The 25371-nt window shown below is 43.1% G+C and overlaps 1 protein-coding gene across 1 annotated transcript in view; it reads right to left on the bottom strand.

Annotated features, from left to right (window-relative positions):
- Nucleotides 1-2591: 2591 nt before the first annotated feature.
- Nucleotides 2592-25371, bottom strand: part of SLC6A4 (solute carrier family 6 member 4) — a 35874-nt gene continuing 13094 nt past the window's right edge. The window contains exons 3-14 of the mRNA XM_058283107.2: nucleotides 22244-22378; nucleotides 21530-21749; nucleotides 19551-19689; nucleotides 18746-18880; nucleotides 18310-18413; nucleotides 17081-17208; nucleotides 15922-16034; nucleotides 15100-15231; nucleotides 14016-14115; nucleotides 12013-12113; nucleotides 8156-8323; nucleotides 2592-4416 (exon numbers count right to left, since the gene is read on the bottom strand). Coding sequence (XP_058139090.1) covers nucleotides 4342-4416; nucleotides 8156-8323; nucleotides 12013-12113; nucleotides 14016-14115; nucleotides 15100-15231; nucleotides 15922-16034; nucleotides 17081-17208; nucleotides 18310-18413; nucleotides 18746-18880; nucleotides 19551-19689; nucleotides 21530-21749; nucleotides 22244-22378 — 1550 coding nt within the window. The 3' untranslated portion in view covers nucleotides 2592-4341. The remainder of the gene's footprint in view (nucleotides 4417-8155; nucleotides 8324-12012; nucleotides 12114-14015; nucleotides 14116-15099; nucleotides 15232-15921; nucleotides 16035-17080; nucleotides 17209-18309; nucleotides 18414-18745; nucleotides 18881-19550; nucleotides 19690-21529; nucleotides 21750-22243; nucleotides 22379-25371) is intronic.

Genomic DNA, 25371 nt, shown 5'->3' with positions numbered 1-25371 from the left:
GTGAAGAGACATGCTAAGAAAGGAACCTGGCTTGGGTTGTAACATTGGATAGCTAAGCACAATCTAAGATATGAGTAAGAACAACACAGTTAAGCCAGAGCATTCCAGTTTCAAGCTTTGACAGTGAACTCCAAATCAGAATTATACAACAGATAAAACACCAGGTCAGTCTTTCCTACTTATCAGAAAGAATACAATTCTAATTCCAGGAGAAAATCTCTCTTTTAAGGAGGGGTGATTTGAATGGAAACTCATATTTAAATTTAGACTTTGAGATTGGAGTCACCAAATTAATAAGCTTATTTAAAAGAGGATAGAGAGGGAATGGCTCATCTCACAGAATAACTTTTTGCCTTATTTTGTGATTTCATTATTTGGTTTTGCAGTTAATGCATTGACTTTGCTGTTTGTTTTTCTTTCTGGCTTTTAATTTATTTTATTTTTTATTTTTTCTCTCTTTATTTTTTTTTTAAATGTTACATTCAAAAAATATAAGAAGGCCCCATATACCCCCCACCCCCCTCACCCCACTCCTCCCACATCAACAACCACCTCCATCATCGTGGAACATTCATTGCATTTGGTGAATACATTTTGGAGCACTGCTGCACCACATGGATAATGGTTTACATTGTAGTTTACACTCTCCCCCAGGCCACCCAGTGGGCCATGGCAGGACATACAATGTCCAGCATCTGTCCCTGCAGTACCACCCAGGACAACTCCCAAGTCCTGAAAATGCCCCCACATCATATCTCTTCTTCCATCTCCCTACCCTCAGCAGATACCGTGGCCACTTTGGATTTGTTGGGATCTTTCCATCTACTTTTCATGGATGGGGCAGCTAGGGCCAGAATTTAGGGTATAAGTCATAAACTCTGCAGCTAACAAATAAAATAAGTATTAAATGGTCTGCAAACTTTCAGTTGGGAGACAGAGTCTTTGGACTTCATTGCATAGCAATAGCCTTGTATCTTACCTATTTCTTGCTGATAAAATCACAAGAGAAAAATTAACTTCTGTCCTAATTTTTTAAAAAGATTTATTTTATGTATTATTCTCCCTCATTTGCACTCATTGTTTGCTCTCTGTGTCTATTCCTTGTATGCTTTGTCTGCTCTAATTCTTTTAAAGATTTTTATTTCTCCCTACCCCCTCATTGTTTGTACTTGCTTTGTCTGTTCATCTCCCTAGTTTCTTTAAGAGGCACCAGGAACTGAACCCAGGACCTCCAAAATGGGAAGAGGCATCTAATCATTTGAACCACCTCTGTTCCCTGCTTTATTGTATCTCTCATTGTTTTTCTTCTTGTGTCTCTTGTTGAGTCAGCTTGCTGCACCTGCCCATTGAACCAGCTCACTGTCTTCTCTAGGAGGCACTAGGAACCAGACCAGTTGGTTTGGGGACCTCCCATGTGATAGGCAGAAGCTCAATTGCTTGAGCCACATCCGCTTCTCTTGTTTTTTTATTTTTTCATTTTATTTTATTTTTTAATTATCATCGTCTTTTTAGAAAGCACCAGGAACTCCCATTTGGGAGGGAGGCGCCCAATTGCTTAAGCCACATCCACTCGCTGCTTATTAAATCTCTCATTGTGTCTCCGCATTGTGTCACTTTGTTGCCTCATCTCATTGTATCAACTTGCCATGCTGGCCCGTTGTGTCAGCTCGCTGTCTTGCTCCTTTTCTTTAGGAGGCACTGGGAACAAACCCAGGACCTCCCATGTGGTAGGTGGTGTCCAACTGTTTGAGCCACATCCGCTTCCCATTACTTTTTTTTTTTTAAGATTTTTTTATTTTATTTATCACCCCCACCTTGCGGCTTGCTTGCTGCCTGCTCTGTGTCCATTCACTGTGTGTTCTTCTGTGTCTGCTTGTCTCCCTTTGTTGCATCATCTTACTGTGCCAGTTCTCTGCAGTCATGGGCTGTCAGCTCTCTGCAGGCACGGGTGCCAGCCTGCCTTCACAAGGAGGCCCTGGGATGCAAACCAGGGCCTCCCATATGTTAGACAGAAGCCCAATCAATTGAGCCACAGCTGCTTCCCATTACGTTCAAAATTTTTTTTTTCCTATTGCCCCTTAAATACTTCTATAGTTCCATCTTTTTTACTTTCATGTAAATGTTACACTAGATATAAAAGTTCTTTATAAGAATCCTTTAAAATCTATCCACCTACTCTTAAATTTTCCTTAAATTCATCATAATATTGATAAATACATAAATTGGAGTCAAATAAAGCAAACTATGCAGAACAAACAGATTTTGGATCTACTTGGTTTTTTTTTTTAAGTCTGGTAACATTTGAAATTTTTTAAAGTTCCTATATTTTGTCCTAATACTTGATTTGGTGAAACTAATTTCATTTGAAAAAATGTTTTAAAATAAAAAATATCTTTGGACAATGCTTAAATGTATGTGGCATGGGGAGAATCCATATCAAAATATCTTTATAAAGTGGGTTCTTAAAATTTGAAAAGTTTTGTTTGTTTTTTTACCATTGAATGTACTGCCTTTCTCCTTTCAGCATGCTAAACAGTGAAGGTCAAGAAATAAGGCAGCAAAAAGGACTCAAAGAGTGAAGATAATGCAGATAGGTAAAGAACATTTTTTAATCCCCCTCCTCTATCCTCTAACATTTTGGGAAACATCTCAACAGCTAGTATGTACATGGGAAATATCTGGCTTGGAAAAGCAAAGTATCAGAAATAGAAGGTGGTGGGAGAGTACAAGAAGATGGGTGGGTCAGGGATGGTGGGGAAAGGAAGCAAGGGAGGCAGATCCATAACTGGATGAAGCCAGGCCTCTGCTCTGTGAGCCTTCTTTTTATAATGTTGTTAGGATTAAATTTTACTCATTTGATGGACTTAGGTGATGTGGGGCTAGACGATTAAGTCTTTTAGTCATTGACCAAGTTTTACTTCCTTGCAGATTTTGATAAGGAAATCTTACACTACAAGGTAGAAGCTGCTTCTCTACCTAGGTATCTCTACCTGAGCCACTAGCTACTAAGCGCCAAATTTACTTCATCTTTATGAAGGGTTTTATGTGGAGTGAAAAGCCATCCACCTAACTGTCCCTTTTCCAGTCAGCCTTACTTAGACTCTCTCTTGAAAATTACCTGGGAGGTTCACAGCCATGACCATCAGGAAGAGTCATGAGTAGGGGCTGGGGTGGGGAGAAAGAGATCCATGTAATGCTAACCCAGGCTCTCCAATTGCTCTTGGATTTAAGGTGACCTTGGTTTAAGTCAGGGTGCACGATCACATGCCCTCGGGTAAAGTGAGAATTGGATTTATACTCTCTTCACAAGGCAGAGCAACCTGAAACGCAGGCATTTGAAATAGATAGAGCTTAAGCCAGGTGGCCAACCAAAAACTGAAGGTGTCCCTGTTGATATTTATCTTCAAAGCAGTGTACAGCCAAGTCTCAGCGACAAAAGAAATAGGCCCGATTTGCCTGTGGAATGTCGTCTTGAGTGTTTAGCAAGGAGAGACAGGATAATGGTGACTAAGTGCAGCAAATGCTAATGGCTGGCCCCTGAGGGAAGGTGTGTGGGTTATCGTGTCATTGGAAAAGGAGAAGGCAGCAGAGCATCTTAGAGTAGTCGTACCTTTCAAATAATACCATACATACACATTCAAGTAGATAGAATTTGTTAATATAAGAAAAGTTAGAGGAAATGTAGTTTATAATGGGCCCAAAGTCTCGGAATCAGGATAAGGAAACACTGACACAACAGCATACACAGATGCACACGCTCACACATACACATTATTGTAAGCATGGCTTCTTACATCTTCCTCTCCGGACTCCACAGAAACACATGGGTTAGTGGGCTCTAGCAGATTCCAGCTACAGAGTTCTATGCTACTCAGAAAATATATGGCTAGAAAGACAGCATCCCTGTTTTCTCCTACATGGTTTATGCATTCATGAACAATGAAATCTTTATAAGCAAACATGTCAGATATCAGTGATCACACCAGAAAAGATACAGGAGACTTTCACAGACTTGACTCTACACCTAATATTAACTGCTGATAGAGTGGTTTTCATCACCTCCACATACACACCCTCACATGTCCAAAATCAGCCAGTTCAGCTGTGTCACAGACAGAGCCTAACATGAGAATACGTCCTGTAGATTTCATGGAAAGAAGTGGCCGGAGGCCATAAGAGTCTGTGCACCATAGTCTTTTGGGACTGTGTCTCTATGTAGAAGGCGCTTCCATCGTCAAGCTGAGCTGGAAATTCATTCATTTAGAGGGGAGAAGGCGAGGCATGACTAGGTCAGAATTGGAGGAAGAAGTTGTCAGGAAGCCACTTTCCTCTCAAAGCACATCATACAGCATTTAAGCGGATGTCACCACAGGGAATTTCTGTTGGTGTTTCTGGAGTGATGCTTTTAATAATACGCTGTTGGGAAGAAAATAAGATGTTCGTAAACATTTTGTAATTTATCAGAATTGCAAGAATAGTTCAAAATAAATATTAAAACAAATCTATTTTAAATGGTATTTAAGTTAGTTGAACTACTCGTCTTGATTTTCCTTAAGAAAGGAATTCCCAATTTATCCTTTCTCAAATACAGCTTAAAATGGTATATTCAGGAACCAAAAGCATCTGTGAATTAATCCAGAAAACCATTATAACACTAATAAGAGAAAATTATGAGGCTTTAATAGGACCTCTGTTGGCTTATACATGTCTTTGAATAACTTAGGAAAGGTACCCTTTCATCTGGACAGAGTCATCCTTATGGGGCCACATAGGGTTTGGGGAGCAGAGAGAGTATTGGGCCTTGGCCTCCAGCTTTCCCTCAGTCAGGTTCCTTGTGCCCTGAATACGGTCTACAACCACAGTCCTCAGTGGCATCAGCCATGTAACATCCAGGCCATCACTGATTTAATTAAACCACCTATAAAGGATAATGGATCATACAAGGGTGCAAATAATTATGTAATTAAATTTAAAGAGAGGTGGCCATTTTAAAATTATCAATCCTAAAGCAAGCTCATGTCTAGCTGGTACTCACCACAGGGAAAAGACTGAAATTTCTGCTTTAGAAATAGCTGAGATACACAGAAGTTTTAAGGAAGATCTGAATTATTCTTGGGTTTGGGTATGAAATATACAACCCACCTCTTAAAACTTAGCATTAATGTGCTATGAAGCAGTTAAGAGATAGAGAAGGGAGAACAGCAGCACTGCAGAAACTCGGAAAAATATTTATTACATTATTTAGTAAATCTTTGGTCAAAAGTCTGTGCATAAGGTATGCAAGCAAAATGATCTGAAAGTATCTTTTGATTTATTGATTTTAGGTGAAGCTCTGCTACTTGTCTTTTTATTTTGGACTGAAAAATATGTAGTCCCCTCCAATCTTTTCTATTTCCCAATTCTAAGAGTTTATTCTTCTTTAAGGAGCAAGGCCAATGGAATTGTAAAAAGTTCCATTCTCATAGTTAATGAAGTTCATAAAATTGTACCCTTTGAATCACTCATAACATTAGTATGTGAGTACCAAATTTTATGCTAGAAATCCATTTAAAAAGGAGTTGCTGCAGTGCTCATCAGCTACCAGGGCAAATAGTCAGGAGAGGAAGATGTAAGAAGCTATGCTTACAATAATGTGTATGTGTGAGCGTGTGCATCTGTGTATGCTGTTGTGTCAGTGTTTCCTTATCCTGATTCCAAGACTTTGGGCCCATTATAAACTACATGCATTTCCTCTAACTTTTCTTATATTAACAAATTCTATCTACTTAAATGTGTATGTATGGTATTATTTGAAAGGTACGACTACTCTAAGATGCTCTGCTGCCTTCTCCTTTTCCAATGACACGATAACCCACACACCTTCCCTCAGGGGCCAGCCATTAGCATTTGCTGCACTTAGTCACCATTATCCTGTCTCTCCTTGCTAAACACTCAAGACGACATTCCACAGGCAAATCGGGCCTATTTCTTTTGTCGCTGAGACTTGGCTGTACACTGCTTTGAAGATAAATATCAACAGGGACACCTTCAGTTTTTGGTTGGCCACCTGGCTTAAGCTCTATCTATTTCAAATGCCTGCGTTTCAGGTTGCTCTGCCTTGTGAAGAGAGTATAAATCCAATTCTCACTTTACCCGAGGGCATGTGATCGTGCACCCTGACTTAAACCAAGGTCACCTTAAATCCAAGAGCAATTGGAGAGCCTGGGTTAGCATTACATGGATCTCTTTCTCCCCACCCCAGCCCCTACTCATGACTCTTCCTGATGGTCATGGCTGTGAACCTCCCAGGTAATTTTCAAGAGAGAGTCTAAGTAAGGCTGACTGGAAAAGGGACAGTTAGGTGGATGGCTTTTCACTCCACATAAAACCCTTCATAAAGATGAAGTAAATTTGGCGCTTAGTAGCTAGTGGCTCAGGTAGAGATACCTAGGTAGAGAAGCAACTTCTACCTTGTAGTGTAAGATTTCTTTATCAAAATCTTCAAGGAAGTAAAACTTGGTCAATGACTAAAAGACTTAATCGTCTAGCCCCACATCACCTAAGTCCATCAAATGAGTAAAATTTAATCCTAACAACATTATAAAAAGAAGGCTCACAGAGCAGAGGCCTGGCTTCATCCAGTTATGGATCTGCCTCCCTTGCTTCCTTTCCCCACCATCCCTGACCTGCAGAGCGAATGGACCATCACGACTGCCCAAAAGAATAATCTGAAGGAATCAAGTTACTGACTCTGGTTCTGAGAGTGGATTTACAAGCAATGCCAAGGTCCGAGGTCCTGAGGTAACTGTTTTGGATGGAGAAAATTTTTAACTTCTACAGAATTCTGTTAACTTGGAATTTAATGTGTTTTCCTGTTTGGAAAAAGGAATGCACCCAGGTGTGTTCAGAAAGCTGGCATTTACTTGCTTCATGTTTTTTATGAAATGTTTTAGGAATATTGGAGCGATGGTCTCATGTCTGAGTTTTGCTTCTACAGGCCCACAGAACAGCCCATCTCAATTCTCAGGACATTTTAAGATCACATTTCCTTCTAGATTTCCCCAAATAGTACTCCTCACTTTTGAGCTCATCCCCTGCAAAGGCACCCTACTACAGACTTATAAGTGACCACTTCCTCAGGCTCTTCTGCCAGTCATCTTACTATGGCCAGAAACACAACAAACAAGTAACAACTCAAGCATTTTCAATTCTGATAATGTTAAGTATAACATTGCTCAGAATCCTGGTGGCTGAACTACTAACTCTGGTCACATCGATGAAGTGCTACTCATCTCTAGCCTCCAGCATCAATTTTTATATTGCAAACTGTGAATATCCTGAGTACAAAAGGGAAGCTGCACCTAAAGGCAAAAAGACCTATATTCCAAGCCTCCTCAAACTGTATACCCTTGGGTAATTCACTGAAATAAGGAAATTTTGAGCAGGACCATTCCCAGCCTCAGTATCCTTTTTAGTATACTAATACCATTATTAGTATAATGGTATTAATAATACCTGCCCATCCACCTCACAAGGTATTTTGAGAACCAAATGAGATAATCTACCTGAACATGCTTTGAAAAAATTAACAATTTTATACAAAATATTGTTATTAAAATTTTTACAGTACATTATTTATTACTGAAATGAAGCTTATTATAATGGCAAACATTTTCTTTATTCCAAAAGCTTGCACTAAAACTATGACATTGTTAGATAGCTAAAATGATATTGTTGCAACATCCTTACTTAGTGATGACTTTCAAAACAGTACTTGTCACATTGCTGTTAGAAAAATGACCACAGACATTTTCCACCCTAACCTCTAAAATCACATAAATCAAAATTTGTATATCCTTCCTGACATCATAGATCTGATGTACATGCCCAATGCCACTCTATGAACACCTCAAGCTGAATGCTGTGGTACACCCAGGCAATCAGCTCGCTCTTTAGTGTATTTGAGGCATATGGGAGATGCTTTACAATGGCAGTTCAGTTATTAGAGGTCTCCCAAGGCAGAGGTATATAAATATGCAAGGTTGAGACCTTTCTGTTAAATTTCATGGAACGGATGTATCTCTTTTGAATACTGCATAAGAGAACTCTTTCCTTCTAGAAACACTACCATTACCAGTCTGAACACACACACACACACACACCAACCAGCACATACCTCTTTAAATGTTCCTGGGGTGATAATTAGCCGATAAACTATATAAGTGGGGATGCAGATGAAAGATGAGGTTCCTATGCAGTAACCCAGAATGATGCTCCAGTAGGGATAATTATACTGGAAAAGTCGTAGCTGTGGAGGACTCGTCAAAAAACTGCAAATGATGAACTAAAACAGAAATTCCAAGAAATGTTGAAAGTCTTAACTGTATCCACACAGATGGAGACAGTTCTAACATCAAGAATAACGAATGCTGAAGCTAAGATACTTTCGGGAAATTTCCAAAATGTGGTATATTCTAGATTGAACTCTGATCTAGAATTCACCAATTCCTGTACCTAAGCTAACTTCCCCAAACCTTAGCACCTGTGGGGGTGCCAAAGCCTCAGAACATGATTTAAGTAAGTTACAGCATCCCTTTCTGTGTAGTCCTGCAAAGAAGAGATTGGCGTTCATTGGGAGGAATTTGGACCCCTTCTTGCAAAGGAATGGGTTGGTCGGCCTCCTGAGGGGTCATTTCTCTCTGCTTTGTACTCATTCCCTCTTGTATTTCTCAGCAGTGATTGTTTTGGGTCAGATGGAAGTACCTAACGTCCAGGACAGATAAGAAGACTGTCAAGACCTGGGGAGGACTTAGGCTCCTGGGTGTGTATTCCTTCCCCCTTTTGCTTGAGCTCCCTGCTTGCTGCATTAAGCTCTTTGGCCTGAGGTTTCAACAAGGATAGCTCTGCCGCCAGTCAGCTCAGCAATGAATGCCTACCTGCCACAAGTCCTCCTAATGAAAGGAATTATGGAAGGAAAAAACAACCCAATACACTTTACCTGAAAACTCAGTGATAATTTCGACCAAGAAAAATTCCAAAAAGCGCTCCCAACAGCCAGTTTATGAGTTTTCTTATTTTAGTTTGGTTTCCAGAGAGAGTGTAAATATCAGTTCTTGCCTAGTAACCACTGTGCTGAAATCGTTATTGCTCTCAATTTAATTTTATTTTATTATTTCATAGTCATAAAGAAGACAGTAATGTAAATTATTTGGGTGGTTAAATATCTATTTATATCTTTTTTTTCTTTGTCTGCAGGTAATAAAATGGGAAATTGTTAAACACACATCCATCTTCTGAGCAGTGTTATCCTAAGTCCAGGAGGAAGCTTTCAAAACAGAAGCCTACTCAATCACAAACCTCTCTCCTGACTTACTCTCCTCTCCTCAACACCAGACCCAGCTACAAAGGGAGCTAATTTTGGAACAGGGAAAGAGGAGGCTTGGTTAGGAGCCAGCCCTGCTGTAACTTGTCTCATCTTGATGCCAGGTGTGTAAAATCTAACACAGTTGAGTAAGAGCTCAAGGCTCTTGCCATTGGTAGTAACTGTTGCTTCTGATACCCCATCATGGGTCCTGGCCTCTCCATACGCATATACAGTATTTTCTCTTTTTTTTTTAATAATTTGGCTTCAATGAAAAAGAGTACTTTTAGTAAGCTACTTTAGTAAGTTGTTTACCTAAAGCAGTCTTAAAGAGCCCAGAGTAGGGGATCTGTTAAGTAAACCCAGAAGTGGAAGATAGATGGCCTCTTCTCAATCGGGCTCTTGAGTACTTGCCTTTAGAGGAGTAAAGCAAACATCATGGGAATTATGAGTAATGTGTCTGAATCCAAATCTGTTTTTCTGGGCAAAGAAAATCATAGATTGCACACCAAGAGTTTACTCAGTCTGACAGATGGACAGAAAAGAAAATACCCAAAGTCCTTTCAAGACTAGGGTGAAGTGTGTGAGGTACTCTTCTTGGGTGAAAAATACAAGAGGGCACCAAAATTTCAGTTATCAATATAAATAAAATTTTTCTGCAATAATCTAAAAAGATTGGCTCTGACATGGCTGGGTAAAGCCATGAAAGTAAAGGGTCAGATCCAGGATTTACTTAAACTTTTTGAGGCTTTGTTCATCATGGATTTCTTTGCATTAATTTTTATTAATAAAAAAAATAATGGAGCAGATGTAGCTCAGTTGTTGAGTGCCTGCCTCCCATGTACAAGGTCCTGGGTTCAATCCCAGGTAACTCCTAAAAAAACAAAACGAAACAAAAAAACAACAACAAAAAAACTGCTTTAGAATACTATTTATCTTGATTATTGAGTTTTATGGCTCCCCTTAAGTTTTGTGACTGAGATTAGGGCCTCACTTGCCTCAACCAGGTCTCTGCCCTGAATATGATTTCCTCACTTGTGTGGGAATAATAAAGTAAATAAATAAACATGGTTTCTGCTCTCAAGGAATTAATCCAATGTCTCTTCTTCCTTTGAAAAACAAATGAAGGGATTTAAGTAGATTAGTGAGCAGCACTGGTAATAATATAAATTAATAATCTTTTATGTTGGGACTTCCTTTTCTGGTAATGGCAGGCTAGGCTATTTGGCCCAACCCTCCCTCTGAAAACAACTAAAAATTCTGGATTAAAAAATACATATTTTTAACTTACCTAAGAGCCTCAACAAGCTGACAAAGTAATAAGAAACTACTCGGTCAAGATCTAAGCCAGAGTCCAGAGTCCACAGGGGCCACTATGCACTAAGAGTATTTGCTGCTGGGGCCAACGTGTGCTTTGACATTGCAGCCTTCGCGGCCCGGGGGAATGGAGGTCAGGGAGGAGTGCTGGGGTTGAGCAAGGCATGTCACTATCACCCAGGCACGAACCAGCACATGGCCCATCATACACATTCATGACAAGATTTGTGGGTAGTTATTTTTATTTTCTTTTATTCCTTTTTTCTTTGTTTTATTTTGTGGGTAATATTTTTACAAAAAACGGAAAGGGCTGCTTCCAGGGAAGTCAAAATACAGAATACAAACAGGGCTGTTTTGGAAAAAGGGAAAAGACAGCTGCATGCCCAAGACAGAGATACCCTAGGGCAAAATGGGATGACCCAGCTCCGAATAAGCTGGAGATGGATTGAGGGAACAGGCTAATGACCTTTTTGGCTCTTAAAGATCAAAAGGCTCTCAAAGTTACAGAAATGAAAGAAGAGCCCCTGCTGACATTCCTGGAGTTTCCCCAGGCTACGTGAGACTGCACCTGGGATGTTAGCAGGGTGCTTATCCATCTTTGGGCGAGCTTCTCTCCCCAGACAGACACCACAGGAAGCCGGGGCACATGAAGGGTGGCGCGAGCACTGAGCACGCTCAGGCAGAAGGGCAGCCCTTGGCACTGAACTTTCTCACCCAGGTCCTGGGGCAATAAATGGAGTCTACTTTTAACTCAAACCTAAGCTTGAAGCCCTTGTTTAGGGCCTCTATAAGAAAAGGAGCACAAAATTATAAATACAAAATTACTAGGACCCCTCCCAGGGCGTTCATGAGCAGCAGCGTGAATTCTCCCCGGTCTTGAACAGCTTTTATTTGTTATGGACCCTTTATGTAACTTCTCTAAGCCTCCATTTCCTTAGACATAAAGTGAGCATACCAGAACTATAGCTATTTCATAGAATTGTGAGGTTTAAAAGAACAATGGATATAAATTTAGCACAAAGCCTGGAGTGGCACTTAGTGTTCAATAAATTTTATATATCATTATCATTGAACAGGGGAGTGATGTAATACAGTGTAGAACGTAAAATAGTGATTTACCATGGGGGTGAAACTGAAAGGGACACTGAAGATGCTTATGAGGTGTTATGTTTTTGTTTCTTGTTATGGGTTTTGGTTACATAAGTGTGCTCAATTTATAAAATTTCATTAATGTTTACACTTATGATTTGCATACTTTTCTGTATATACGTTGCACTTCAATAATATTTATTTTTATAAGTGTTTGAGGGTGAATCTTCCATATGGTGAAAAGGAGAAGGGAAATGACAACTTACCAAGAGAAAAAGAGGGCTGATGGCTACCCAGCAGATCCTCCAAAACCACCCAGGGCTGAAACCAAGCATTTCCTTCACATCACTGCAGAACTGTGTGATACCTAAAATCATCCACAAGAGAAAGAGCGTGACTGAGAGATGGCATGGACTGTCCTTCTCTCCCCTGCTTCTCAGGGAGAGCCAGGGTCACCAGGATCAGCACTGGGAATGAAAAGGAGGAAGGCAGTCAGAATTCCTGCCTCGGACAAGGGTAGTACCTCTGGACTGTCCCCCAGAAGGTGCTCAGGGGCACCCATCCAGTCTGAAAGTGAGACTGGAGGGCTTGTCATAAGCCTGCATTTTTTTAGCAAGTGAAGCTCTTTCTATATAAAGTTGGAGAATTGGTGGACATTTAGGGAGGCACCTAAAGCCCCCTTTTGGTACCTACACTGTCTAAGATCTCAGCATCTACATAACTTTATCCTTACAGAAAAAAAGTTGAATTTTGTCTAATAATGGTTTACCTGTCTAAAGTGATTAAATAACTATACACTGGAAATTTTCAAGGCGTTATTTTTAACAACACTGCCCATTCATTTGCCAGATCAGGACCAAGGTTCATCTATAAAAAGTAATGGCATGGGGAAGTGGATGTGGCTCAAGTGATTGAGCTCCTATCTACTACATGGGAGGCCCCGGGTTCAGTTCCCAGTGCCTCCTAAAGAAGACGAACAAAACAGTGAACTGACACAACAGGCAGGTGCGGCAAGCTGACGCAACCAGATGACACCATAAGAGATGCAAGGAGGAAAAACATGATGAGAGACACAACAAAGCAGGGAGTGGAGGTGGCTCAAGCAATTAGATGACTTCCTCCCACATGGGAGGTCCGGGTTTGGTTCCTGGTACCTCCTAAAAGAAGACCAGCACACAACAAACAGACACGGCAAATGCAAATAATGGGGGAAAGGGGGAAGAAGTAGATAAATAAATAAAGTAGATAAATAAAATAAATCTTAAAAAAAAAAATCAACAGCATGGAAGTGGGAGAACTCCAGCTGAGTTAAAATTGGGAAGGGGAGGTATGTTCTGTGGTTCCTTCTCCAAGAGCAACCAGTGGTGCCTCTGGCAGATCTACAGTGATTCACACACTTTGAATGCCTCTGAATTGCTGAGGCGATGGAAAGGATTTCTTCTTTTAAGAAAAACCCAGGCCCAAGTGCAACTCATAATGTAGGCCCCCTTCTTCTTATATGTAAGGACTACCATGCTAAAGTTGTTTTATCATAGCAGCTAGGAAAATAAAGACATTTTTAGAATGAAATAACACACCTTATTTAGTTTAGTGTTGATTGTAAAAGTGAAATGTCATCACTGAACCTGGATTTTTTTCACTTCAGTTGCCTGTGCCCACCCCATACCAGCCCAGGAGTTCCAAGGACCCTTGTCAGCTGTATTCTCTGCACCCCTGGTTGTTTCATCTGTATCAAACTCCATCTCAGAATTGGAGCTGGGGGTGTTAATTTGACATTTTACCAGGGCAGAAAATGGTTGAGGACTTGCCTCTTCCTTAGAAGACAAGCCTCTAAGCCCTATCCTGGGGCCCTGGAGGGAACTAGGCTGTGCAAAATTTAAACGTGGGGTCCCCTGATATAGCTGTAGTATATATATTGTATACTCTGAAAATGCATTCACAATGCACTAGTTCTTTGTTCTCTGTACAATTCTTAGGACCAGTCAGGATCTAAAGCATCCACCGTGAATGAGCTGTCTGGAACTGCTTCAGCCTGTCTTCACTGGATAAATATTTAAATCCAGCAGGAAAACCAAAGTCCCCTCAAGAGTGTGGGCAATCTGTTTAACAGAGTGAAGGGAAAAATGATCTATTTCTGAAGAAGACAATCAGCTGAAATCATTTCACAGACCCATTGGGAGGTCACATATAAACTGGCTTGCCTGCTTTTAATGAAATCGGCCCTTTTCTATTCTGCCAGCTATGGGCTGGCTGAAGGCAGGCATCTTACCATAGAACCAAGACACAGCAATTGCTTCGATAAGCACAACAGTCAGGACTGCAGGCCCCGTGGCATATTCCTCCAGCAGCTTCACCACATAGGCCCCTCCCTGGAAAGAAGATGGGGAACCTGGTTAAGGGCCCTCCCTACGATAGGAGAATTCTGAAAAATCCCCACCTTGGACCTAATAGAAGTATCCCAGAGCCTGCCTTTGGGAGTGGCCTTTGCAGTGTGAGCCTGACTCCATCCCCTCTTCCCGCCCCGAGGAGTGCTTTCTTATTTGTTTCCGCTCCCTACTCTTAAGAAACAAACTCCAAATAGCCACTATTTTCATCTTTCTTCTATTTAATGCACACCTATGGTGTATTCTATTCTATAGAATTCTCATCTCAAAAGACTGAAACTGGGAGGATCCATGATACTAGATATGCAGAGCACATTATAGTCGTTGTTTTGCCTTCTGTCCCAACTCACTACTCCCTTGTGCCCTACTCCATCGTGTGGAAGCTCCAGTATTGTTGGGGTCATGCCTTGAAAATGCCTATCTGTAAGTCTGCCCTGAGTTGGGGAGGACACAAAGTTGAGGATGCCTGTGGGTGATCTGGGACACACTTTACAGTATTGGCCTCAGCTACTTAAAAAAAAAAAAAATTACCAGAGAGGGTCTGACTTCTTTACCATTGTAAGTTCTCTGGAGGAGGCAAAGTGACCTTATTACAAATGTGAGATGCCTACCTCCAGATGTCCCATATACCAGGGCAATATTCTTATGAAACCAGCCCCAAGGAGTGGAAATAGACTGGGAAAACAAATCCTAGCTTTTCTCTAGATATTTTGCCAAGCCTGAAATCTAGTTAGATCTACTGTGAAATGCTGAGAGCACCAGATACCAAACACAGATTCTACAAGCATATGCTGCAAGAAACAACTTTTATTTTTGATGATAAATTTTAAGGGCAGTGATGCCCCCCTCCCCTCTTCCTTTGGCCCCAAAGCCAGGGCATTGTGTAGGATGGAAGGAAAGGAACAGCTTCTCATAGGGTTATGTTGCCCCAGGAGAGGCCATCTCAGACCTGAAGACCATAGTACTTACAAAAGTCAGGGTGGTCAGGGAGCCAAAGAAGCAGGTAATGACCACACCGAGCACAAACCCCTCCCGGCGCTTGGCCCAAATATGTGGGAACTCATCCAGTACAGCCGTGATCACCCCCTCCAAGCCTGCAAACTGAGAGGGACATGCAAACAGTCACAGTGCAAGCTTTGCAACAAGTCTGCTACCTTCTAGGACAGTGACCAGGAGTAAGGGAGGGCATTACCCCAGGGACTGTGGAATTGTGGAATGACCAGCTGAGCTGATCATGACCAGTTTCCCTAACTCACTGGCCCATAAAAACACCTGAAAGTATACTTCTCTGTTTTACACTGTCATTTAGAACGCATCACCAAGGAAATCAAGAAAATACAGTGCATGGACACAACTATTTGTGAGGTGCCTAAAGGTCTTGGGAAGAGTTTTATTGTCCTAGAAGGGCCAACTCAGAGTGGATACTTGATCCACGATAATAAGTGCAAGCTGCCAAGCTGACACTGGGCAGGGCACTGGGCACAAGAATGACCTTGCCCTGGCTTTTAGGTGCCACTATCTGGGCAAAGGACAATGCATAATAACAGGTCACTTTTGTGGCACCATTGTCTGATGCCAGGCTCTTTTCCTACAATGACCCAATAATGACCCTCTAATATACTAGAGAGCAGTAAGTGTCATTGCTGAGGAGTGAATGAGGGGTTGGTGGGGGAGCAGGGGAGCCAGGAGGGAGCAGTCAACACTCCCCAGGGTGGTTAGGATGGGAGGTAATGGGCATGGCATCCTCCTCTCTGTCTTACTTAGAGCCCATTTCCCTCTCCACTCGCTCACCGTGCTGTCCAAGCCTAGTGTGATTAACATCAGGAAGAAGATGATGGCAAAGAACGTGGAGGCTGGCATGTTGGCTATGGCTTCTGCATATGTGATGAAGAGTAGGCTGGGGCCTGAGACAGAGGGAGATTGGAGGGGGCAGTCACCAAGAGATGTCCTCCAAAGATGTCATAGAGGAACACAGCCACACCAACAATTACAACTCTTATCATAAGACCTCACACGAGTCAGGCTTTAACATGTACCAAATGCTTCCTCACACTCACTCCACCTTACCTGGCCATCCAAGCACTCTGGGAGGCTGATAGGGAATGGCAGCCGTCAGGAAAATTGCTTGCCCCAACCAGCATGGAGAGTGGAAATTAACCCAAGACTGGAAGGCTAGCAAAGCTGATCCCAAGAAGAATAATTTCTACTATATAACAAATCAGTGCCTTTTCAGGGAACCAGGATTTATACTTCTAAAAGTTCCATAGCACTTAGCCCTTTCTGACAGCTTTCACTCCAGAATAGTAGGAACTGTTAAATTGATTTCAGTAGTCGTGGAGGCCTTGGAATAAAGCGCCCCACTATTTTTAAAGTTTCTTTTGATTGTATAAGGGGCATGGCCTAAACCTCTCATGGGCTAGCTTAGAACACCCTCCTTTCAGATGTGGGGGTGATCAGAGAACCACATCAGACCAAAGTCACATATTATGTTAGCAGGAAAGCCCTGGAACTCCATGCATCAGATGTCATCACCTCTTTTTCGACATCAGTTGTTTTTTTTCTTTTTCCATGAAAACCTCATTAAAGAGATGGGCAATGTCAGCTACATATTTCTGTAAGGGGAAGTTCTAGGTGTTATTATTTGCTTACTAGACTTGGTCATCTAGACCCAGGATCCAAAACCACTGGTTTTAAAACAATCACCTGTCACATTTCTGAGGGCCAAGACAGCTACCCTATCCTGCCATGGCCCAAATGCATGGACAAGGCTGAGATCTCCAGGGCAGTAAGTTTTCTTAAAATCTCTGAAAACTTGAAAAGGAATATTTAAAAACAACTTGAAAGTTAGGTATTTGTAAGGGTCCAAAGAGCAGCAAAGAGTAACCCAGGCCAGACCAACTCAGAGTAATTCAGTAGGAGCAAGGGCCCTTATCAGAACCCAAGGTCCCACCTGCATCTCTGGCCACCTCAGACACCTCTTCATTCCTCATCTCGGCCATATACCCGAGCACTGTGAAGATGACAAATCCCGAAACGAAGCTCGTCATGCAGTTCACCGCACTGGTCACCAGGGCGTCTCTGGAGTAGAAAACCCAAGGCGGCTGAGACATTTCCAAGGTCAGGAGTCTACAGGGTGTCTGTGTGCCTGCTCTGCCTTGGCAAGGTGAGCAGGCTGAGATCAGAGGGCCTTCCGGTCTGTCCTGTGTCCCTCCCCTTCTCCCAGAGCCTGGCCTCTTGGGCTGGTGAGATGAGCTTCGAAGCAGAAGCAGCCGGTGGTTACCACCACACAGAGATACCCTGACACTTCTAGAGCCCTCGTCACACAGCTTCAGGCTGGTGTCTCAATACAAGGCTACGTGGTTTCACATGAGCTCCTCTTTTTTTTCTCCCCCTTAAATCCTGTAATTGCCTTCTAAATAGCACAATTAGATTGCTGGACAGTGTCATCTTTGTAGACAGCAAAAACAAAGTTTAGTCTAAAAGATGATGAATGATGTTTAAATCATCATTGATTTGACACTCCCTGTTTTGTGAAAAATTCTGAAATGAAATTTTGTCACATAAATGACGGCATATTGTATCACTCAAAACAGTTCAATCATTATACTTTTTGTGTATGCCTACATAAAAAGTATCACATTTACTTTTTTTAAAAGGAGGAACCAGGAACTGAACCCAGGACCGTGTACATGGGAAGCAAGTGCTCAACCACTGAGCTACACTCACTCCCCTCACATTATACTTTTTGTAAACACATTGACTACTTAAATCTGAACCTTTAATATACGTTACAATTTCTATAAACCTGCTTTGAAATTTTTTAAATTGCTTTTTAAAAGAAATACACAGGACCTGTCACTGAATTGTATAGTTGAAAGTAGTTAAAAAGGAAAATTTCATGCTGTATATGGATATATCACCAGAATAAAAAATTTAATATATATATACAGGGACTTTCACAAAACATAAGTGGCCTGGGCCTCTTTCAACCTCAGAGGTTATGACCAGAGTGAAGCTCTGGCCAAAGGACCTGAAGGTGCCCTTGAGGGGGCAGTTTCATCACAACCTGAGCACAGCCAGGTTTGAGGCCATTGGCTCCACCCTGCAGCCTTCCTCCAGACTAGCTGACTTCTACTTGCCCCACTTTCAAGCTTGGCTTAGGGGAGCTCAGATACTCACTGGTAACAGTTGTTGTTGAATTTGTTGTAGCTAGCAAAGGCCAGTAGGACCCCAAATCCAGGTCCAAGAGAGAAGAAGATCTGAGCTGCGGCATCTACCCACACCTGGAACACAGCAGAGGTAAGGGATGGGGGCAAGGAGACAAGGCCAGGCTGAGGCTGGGCACCAGCAGGGCCAGCGTCTGCATTGCTCCTCGCAGACTCATGCAAAAAACCAGTTTTTCAAGGCTCATTCTAGGGACAGTCATATATCAAGTGCAACCAATCCTGTGGCCTCAACTGTATTTTTCATTCTTGTATTGCTGGTTTAAAGCATTATTGCAGACATACTTGCATATGAAACCAAATTCACTTGTCCCCACTTTCCTATTTGGAGGAGGACTAGCTTCAGTTAGTAAAACGACAGACAGGCCCCCACTTTTTCTTCATTATCTTACCCCCGTCTCTAGGAGTTTCTGCCAGTTAGGTTTCAGGTAGAAGACAACCCCCTTCCAGGCTCCAGGGAGGGTGGCACCCCGTACCAGCAGGACAGAGAGGATGATATAAGGGAACGTGGCTGTCACCCATACCACCTGTGAGGAAGAAAGGCAGAAATGCAGGTTCTCACTGTGCCACCCCAGGGACAGGCCGAGAGGGCAGCAAGTGGGTGTGTCTTTTTTTTTTTCAGTTGTGGTAGCATACATATAAAATAAAATTTCCCATTTTAACCACTTTCAAGTATACCATGTCTTTGATTTTTTAAGACCTCTAAGAAAGAAGTTCCCACTTCTTTTTCTGTAATTTTAGGAGGCAGGGTAGCAGAAAAGATCACAAACTTTTGAATCAAATCAACAGGGACTTAATTCACAGCTTGGCTACTACCAGCTACCTCTAACACTGTTCCATATCTGTAAAATGGGGGAAATATCTAGCAGGAGACAATAAAGTTAGCGAGTAGACAAAATGCAGTGAATTTGGTCTGTGATGGGTTTTCAATAAATTATTATCATTATGATTAATTGTGATACTACCAATGGGTAAAGGAATTTTGAAAAAAAAATCATATAATGGTTCTTGGGATTGGCCCATTTCCATAATTTTCTAATAGATTTTGTGAAGACAAGTTGAGCATCATGAAGCATGTTTGGCATTGAAGGAAACTGTTTGTTCCCTTGCTTATGGCCATCTAGGCTGCTGGGTCCTCAGTTTGAGACCCTATGGTGTTCTTTGGCAGGCCTGGGCAGCAATTGGAGTCCTCCTCACCTTGCCAGATGTTTTGACACCTTTCCAAATGCTGAAGTAGATAACAGTGAAGATCAGCATGATGCAGAGGGCAAGCTGCCAGCTGATGCCCCCCAGGTCCTGGAGCCCCTTAGACTGGTGGATCTGCAGGATGTGGCGCCTGGGGTGAAAGAAAGTACAGAGAGGGTGTGAACAGTGACTTGAATATACACTCTGTGACACCTCTAAGAGAGTGCCAAGGGGAAAACATAGACACTGCCCCACAAGCACCAAGTAGTCGGTGAGCCGTGAGAAGAGTTGGGATTGGCCCTCTCCATCCTGTAGGGGTACACTCAGAGGACAGGCCCTGGAAAGAATGGTACCCCCAACAGCAGGCTTCCCAGGCACTCCTTTCCTGGGTGCGGCCTGTCACAGTTTGAGATTATTTTTGTGAATCCCCAAAAAAGAAAGATTATGTTTGTAAACTATTCTTCTGGGTATGATACCCTTCAATTTTATATTGGACTGAGTTGAGGGGCTCTTGATTAAGATTAGGACTTTGATTCAACCAGATAGTAAGGCATAATTCAGGTTGAATCCCCAGCCCCTGGCGGGGGGGGCGCTGAAATAAATAGACACTCACTCAAGAAGATATGGGGGGAAGCAGATATGGCTCAAGCAATTGAGCACCGATCTACCATATAGAAAGTTACCTAGGGCCTCCTGGTGAAGGCAAGCTGGCTCGTGTGCTGAGCTGGCCAATGTGGAGTGTTGGCCTGTGCCGAGTGCTGCCCTGCACAGGAGTGCTGCCCCATGCAGGAGTGCTGGCCCAAGCAGAGAGCTGGGGCAGCAAGATGACATGACAAGAAGAAACACAGAGGAGAGACAATAAGAAATGTAGCAGACCAAGTCTGCTGAGTTGGCACAAGAGAATGATCGCCTCTCTCCCACTCTGGAAGGTCCCAGGATTGGTTCCCGGAGCTGCCTATGAGAAAACAAGCAGACACAGAAGAACACACAGCGAATGGACACAGAAAGCAGACAATGGAGGGAGAGGGGAGAAATAAATAAATAATCTTTTAAAAAAAATAAATAAAAAGAAGACATGGGAAGAGAGACAGCCCTGTCATTTTTGATCCTGGGGCCCCGGGGAGAGATGAGCCATTCACCTGATGGTTTGGGAGGGAAGAGAACAGCTGAGAAGGTCCAGAAGCAAATGGGCCCTATATCAGCCTGCAGCTGAGAGAGAAGAAGCCCAGAGGGGAAGGCTGAACCCTCACGGAGATCAGCGACCACCTCGCTTCAACTTTGGTGAGAAAGCAATCTTGAGTTGGACTCTTTAGGTCCTTTTAACTGTACGTTTTTACCCCAAGTAAATACCCTTTATAAAAGCCAATAGATTTCTGGTACTTTGTATTGGCACCCCTTTGACTGACTAATACAGGCTCCAACCCTGTCAACAACATGTTTGGCATTTTGGTTCATGAAGATTTATACGTGTGGGACTGGACCTCTATCTCATTCCAAAATCGCTTTCCCAGCTACCACACTGCCTAAAATTCCAGCATCAAATACTCCCTTCTTCCAAAAGGTATATAACCACTTATGAAGTCAGCATATTAAAACATAGCTATTTGAAGTGGTTTTTCAGATGCTTTGCTGCCATGACAATGGGCTGACAGGAAGGCCCAGGAAAAAAGGCTGTTTTAATGTAGGGGAGGAATTTTGGAATGTGAAGGGAAGCATCAAGTGGGGTACATTGGGTATGCAAAGAAAGAAGGGGAGAGGCACAGAAGGGCCAGGCTAAGGAGGCCAAGGCAGAGTCTCCCAAAGCCAACTCCCACCAGGGGCCATCCCTGCCGCCCCCTCCCTCACATCCACTCCCCAGTCCTGCTAGCTGCACCTCTCAGAAATCAGTGGGAGAGGGCTGAAGAGCCCTTGCCCACGGCCTTCCTCCTGGAAGCCAAATGTCAGGGGCGTGGCCTGCCCGACAAGTCACCCCCTCACTTACGTGCACTTACGTGTAAAACTCTTCCGCAGGGGACGTGGAGTGGAGAGTCCAGGTGATGTTGTCCTCAGAGAAGTAGTTGGTGCAGTTGCCCGTGTTCCAGGCGTTCTTGCAGCTGGTCCAGGGCAGACGGTCCGTGAAGGAGGAGATGAGGTAGTAGAGGGCCCAGGCTATGATGGTGTTGTAGTAGGAGGCGATGTAAAAGGCGATGATGCAGATGGCATAACCAATCCCTGGGCAGCAGGAGAGGGTCAGGGGACAAGTTTAAAGGACAGCAGTCAAGGCCGAAACAGAGCACTGGAGGGCACCATGGCCAAGGTGAGGGTGAAACGGGCTCGGCCGCTCATTTCATTTTCCAAGGACACTGGGAGATGGCAGGAAAAGGGGCAATCCAGTAAGTTACTTACATGCTTCTGCAAGGTTACATGTTTTAGCAAACATGTGTGTGTGCTGTTAACAAGTTTAATTTTTAAAATTTATTTTACTTTTTTACTTTATTTTATGTAAATAATACATTTGTTATTTTAAACTAGTTTGCTTTAATTGTAATTTGTGTCCCTTTAACGATTTTACACCATTTTGGCAGCCAAAAACTTACTCAAGTTATTTTCCAGGGATGCCTAAGACTTATTGATTCCAGAATAAGGTCCCCAGCCCCACCCATTTATGGTAGTCATCACTTCCCTGGGAGGCCCCTCTCCTCCATCTACCCAAGCCCTTCAGTTACCTTTGAAAATTGGGCAGATTTTCCTCCATATTGAGATGCATCCATTTCTATGGTATTGGCCCAGTGCAAGCTCCATGTAGAAGAGAGGAATTCCCCCAAAAATGGCCATGATGGTGTAGGGGAGCAGGAATGCCCCTGAGGCAGAGGAAAGACAATTTCACTCCGAGCTCATGTGTGTCCCAGTACAACCCACCCAACCTGAACACAACAGGTCATGCAGAGAACCACAGAGCCGTTTAGAGGTGTGAATGTCCCAAGGCCACCCAGTGCCAAGTGACTGCACCACACTCCCTGGTCTTAATGCTTTACCAGGAAGAGGAGTAATGGAGCACCACAGCTAGAACGAGATATTGGAGAAGGCAGACTATGAAGGAGAAAGAAAGCTGGGTTTGGGAGTCAAGACCAGGCACCAGCACCAGCTCCATGTCTAACTGCCTGCAGGACCCTGGGCCACTTCCCCTCTCTGAGCACCAATTTCCTCCCCTATAAAATGAAAGGGTTGAGCAGAACTGAGGTTCCCAAAAGCAGACACAAGGGAAGTAGACATGGCTCAACTTATAGAGCGTCCATCTACCATACAGAGGGTCCAGGGTTGAATCCCCAGGGCCTCCAGACCTGTGTGGTAAGCTGGCCCACACGCAGTGCTGATGCGTACAAGGAGTGCTGTGCCACGCAGGGGTGCCTCTGCATAGGGGTGCCCCATGTACAAGGAGTGCTCCTTACAAGGAGAGCTGTCCCACGTGAAAAATGCACAGCCCACCCAGGAGTGGTGCTGCACACATGGAGAGCTGATGCAGCAAGATGATGCAACAAAAAAGAGACACAGTTTCCCAGGGCTGACTGGTAATACAAGCGGATACAGAAGAACATACAGCAAATGGACACAGAGAGCAGACAATGGGGGAAGGGGAGAGAAATAAATAAAATAAATCTTAAAAAAAAAAAAGCAGACACATGCCTGATGATCTAAAAACACCCTTACGTGGATTCCTGCCCCCAACCCAACCCCCAACTTCCTGAAACAGACAGGTATGGGTGGTACAACACAAGTTTTTTTTTTCAAGCTCCCCAGGTGATTCTGATGCAATCAATAAGTGGAGTAGTGTTTGGGACAGGTGGAGCAGATCATCTGGAAGGGACCTGCCAGCTGCAGCAGCTACAAGTCTCTGAATTAGGGTCTTTGTGCATCCATATTATCCATAGCTGAGAGACTTACTGCTATTTGGCTCTATCTCTATAACTCCGGTGATCCAGAATTATCCCTCATGAGTTACCGTTGCAGATGTGGCTGAAAAGGGGGGCCTTTCACAAAATGAGACAATGCAGAGCTGCTGCTGCACTGCCACACTGGTGCCCCCTGGATCTCCTATGGCTACATGACTGAGGCTGAATTTATAAATGCCAAGCTGGAGCACGCTCACTACAGCCTGCTTTAACACAAAGGGTGTTCAGCTGTGACTTTCCCTGATCACTTTCCCTGCCATAAGTGCTTTGAACCTAGAAACCTGAAGTTGGGGCAAATCAAAAAGGCCCCACCTAATATAAAATCGCATCTATCAACTATGTGGGTTCTAAGCCCCCTCTCGACACAGAGGTGGAGTGGACATCACCATCCCAAGGTCCACAGGATGGAGGAATAAAATATGGATTAGAGTGGACTTACTGATATTCTCCTATAGAGCTATTGTGACTAGTAATGGAAGAAACTAGCATTGATCTGGAGAAAGTGGCCAAGTAGTTGCTGAGGGCAGGGAGAGGGAAGAAGAGATGAGATGTGGGGGCATTTTCGGGACTTGGGAGTTGTCCTAAATGATGTTGCAGGGACAGATCCTGGACATTATATATCCTGCCATAACCCACTGAATATACTGGGGGAGAGTGTAGACTACAATATAAACTACAATCCATGTGGTGCAGCAGTGCTCCAAAATGTATTCACCAAATGCAATGAAAGTGCCACGGTGATGAAAGAGGCTGTTCACATGGGAGGAGCAGGGGGGTGGGAGGTGAGGTATGAGGGAACCTCTTACATTTTTTAATATAACTTTTTTTGTGATCTATGTATCTTTTAAAAAAAAAGACAAATAAAACAGAAAAACAAAAACAAAACAATAACAAAAATCACACTGCATAAATCTGGCCTCAGAATAAGAACCACATGTTCTGCGGTGGACTTCATCTAATGGGTTGGCTGGACCAGCTGTACAGAAGGGAATGAGTGTAGGAGAAACATATCCAGCAACCCAGCCCCTTATATAATGCCCAGGATAAAGGATAAAGGTGAGTACTCCCAGGCTGGAGATAAGGTGAATATCTTATCACCTTATCAGGTAGGGAGGGAGCTCTGGACTTCCCAGGCCATCTGGAATTGTCTTTGCAGCTGCATGGACAGAGGTCCTTAAAAGATGCAGCAAATCCAGGCAACTCTGTGTCAGGACATGGAAGAAGTGAGGATGACACAAATGGATTATGTCCCAAACCTCCTTTTAGCTGCCCTGCAAATCTATAGCCAGATCTCCTGTCAAAATAAATAGACTGGTTTGATTCAGAAACCCGTGTCCTTTTCCTATTCTGATAACAAGTCCAGTGTTAACAGAGGCCCGTCTCACTCCTCTCCTGCACTCTACTTTCCCCAAGGGCTCACATAGTCATGCCTACAGTCAGTTACTATATTTGATAATCTATAGTTAACTGTTCTCCATGCTTTGAGGGGTACAAGGTCTCTGCCTTCAAAAACTATCATTTTTATATGAGACATAAGGTATAGCCATACATGGCTGGGCCTGGCATTAATTTTATGCTGTGGCTGGGTTCAGTTCTGGATCAGCCCAGGCTGGTAACTTAAGACCATTGCAGCAGTTTGATATGGTTATGAACTCCAAAAATAGATACTGGATTATGTTTGTAATCTGGTCTGTACATAGGTGTGATTAAGTTATGATTAGGGCTTTGATTGGGCCACAGTCATTAGGGCTTTGAGTCCCCATGGCATGGCAAAGGACAGAGTTGAGGGCTTTTAATGTTGGCGTTTTGATGTCGGAGTTTGATGCTGAAGCCCCAGGGAGAGAGACAGAGCTGTTTGCCTGATAGTCTACAGCTGACCTTGTGGAGAAAGGCAAAGCCTAGAG

Source organism: Dasypus novemcinctus, chromosome 21, assembly GCF_030445035.2.
Source record: "Dasypus novemcinctus isolate mDasNov1 chromosome 21, mDasNov1.1.hap2, whole genome shotgun sequence".
Classification (NCBI taxonomy): domain Eukaryota; kingdom Metazoa; phylum Chordata; class Mammalia; order Cingulata; family Dasypodidae; genus Dasypus; species Dasypus novemcinctus.
Note: the sequence above shows the minus strand (reverse complement) of the source record. Positions and strands in the feature narration are given on the sequence as shown.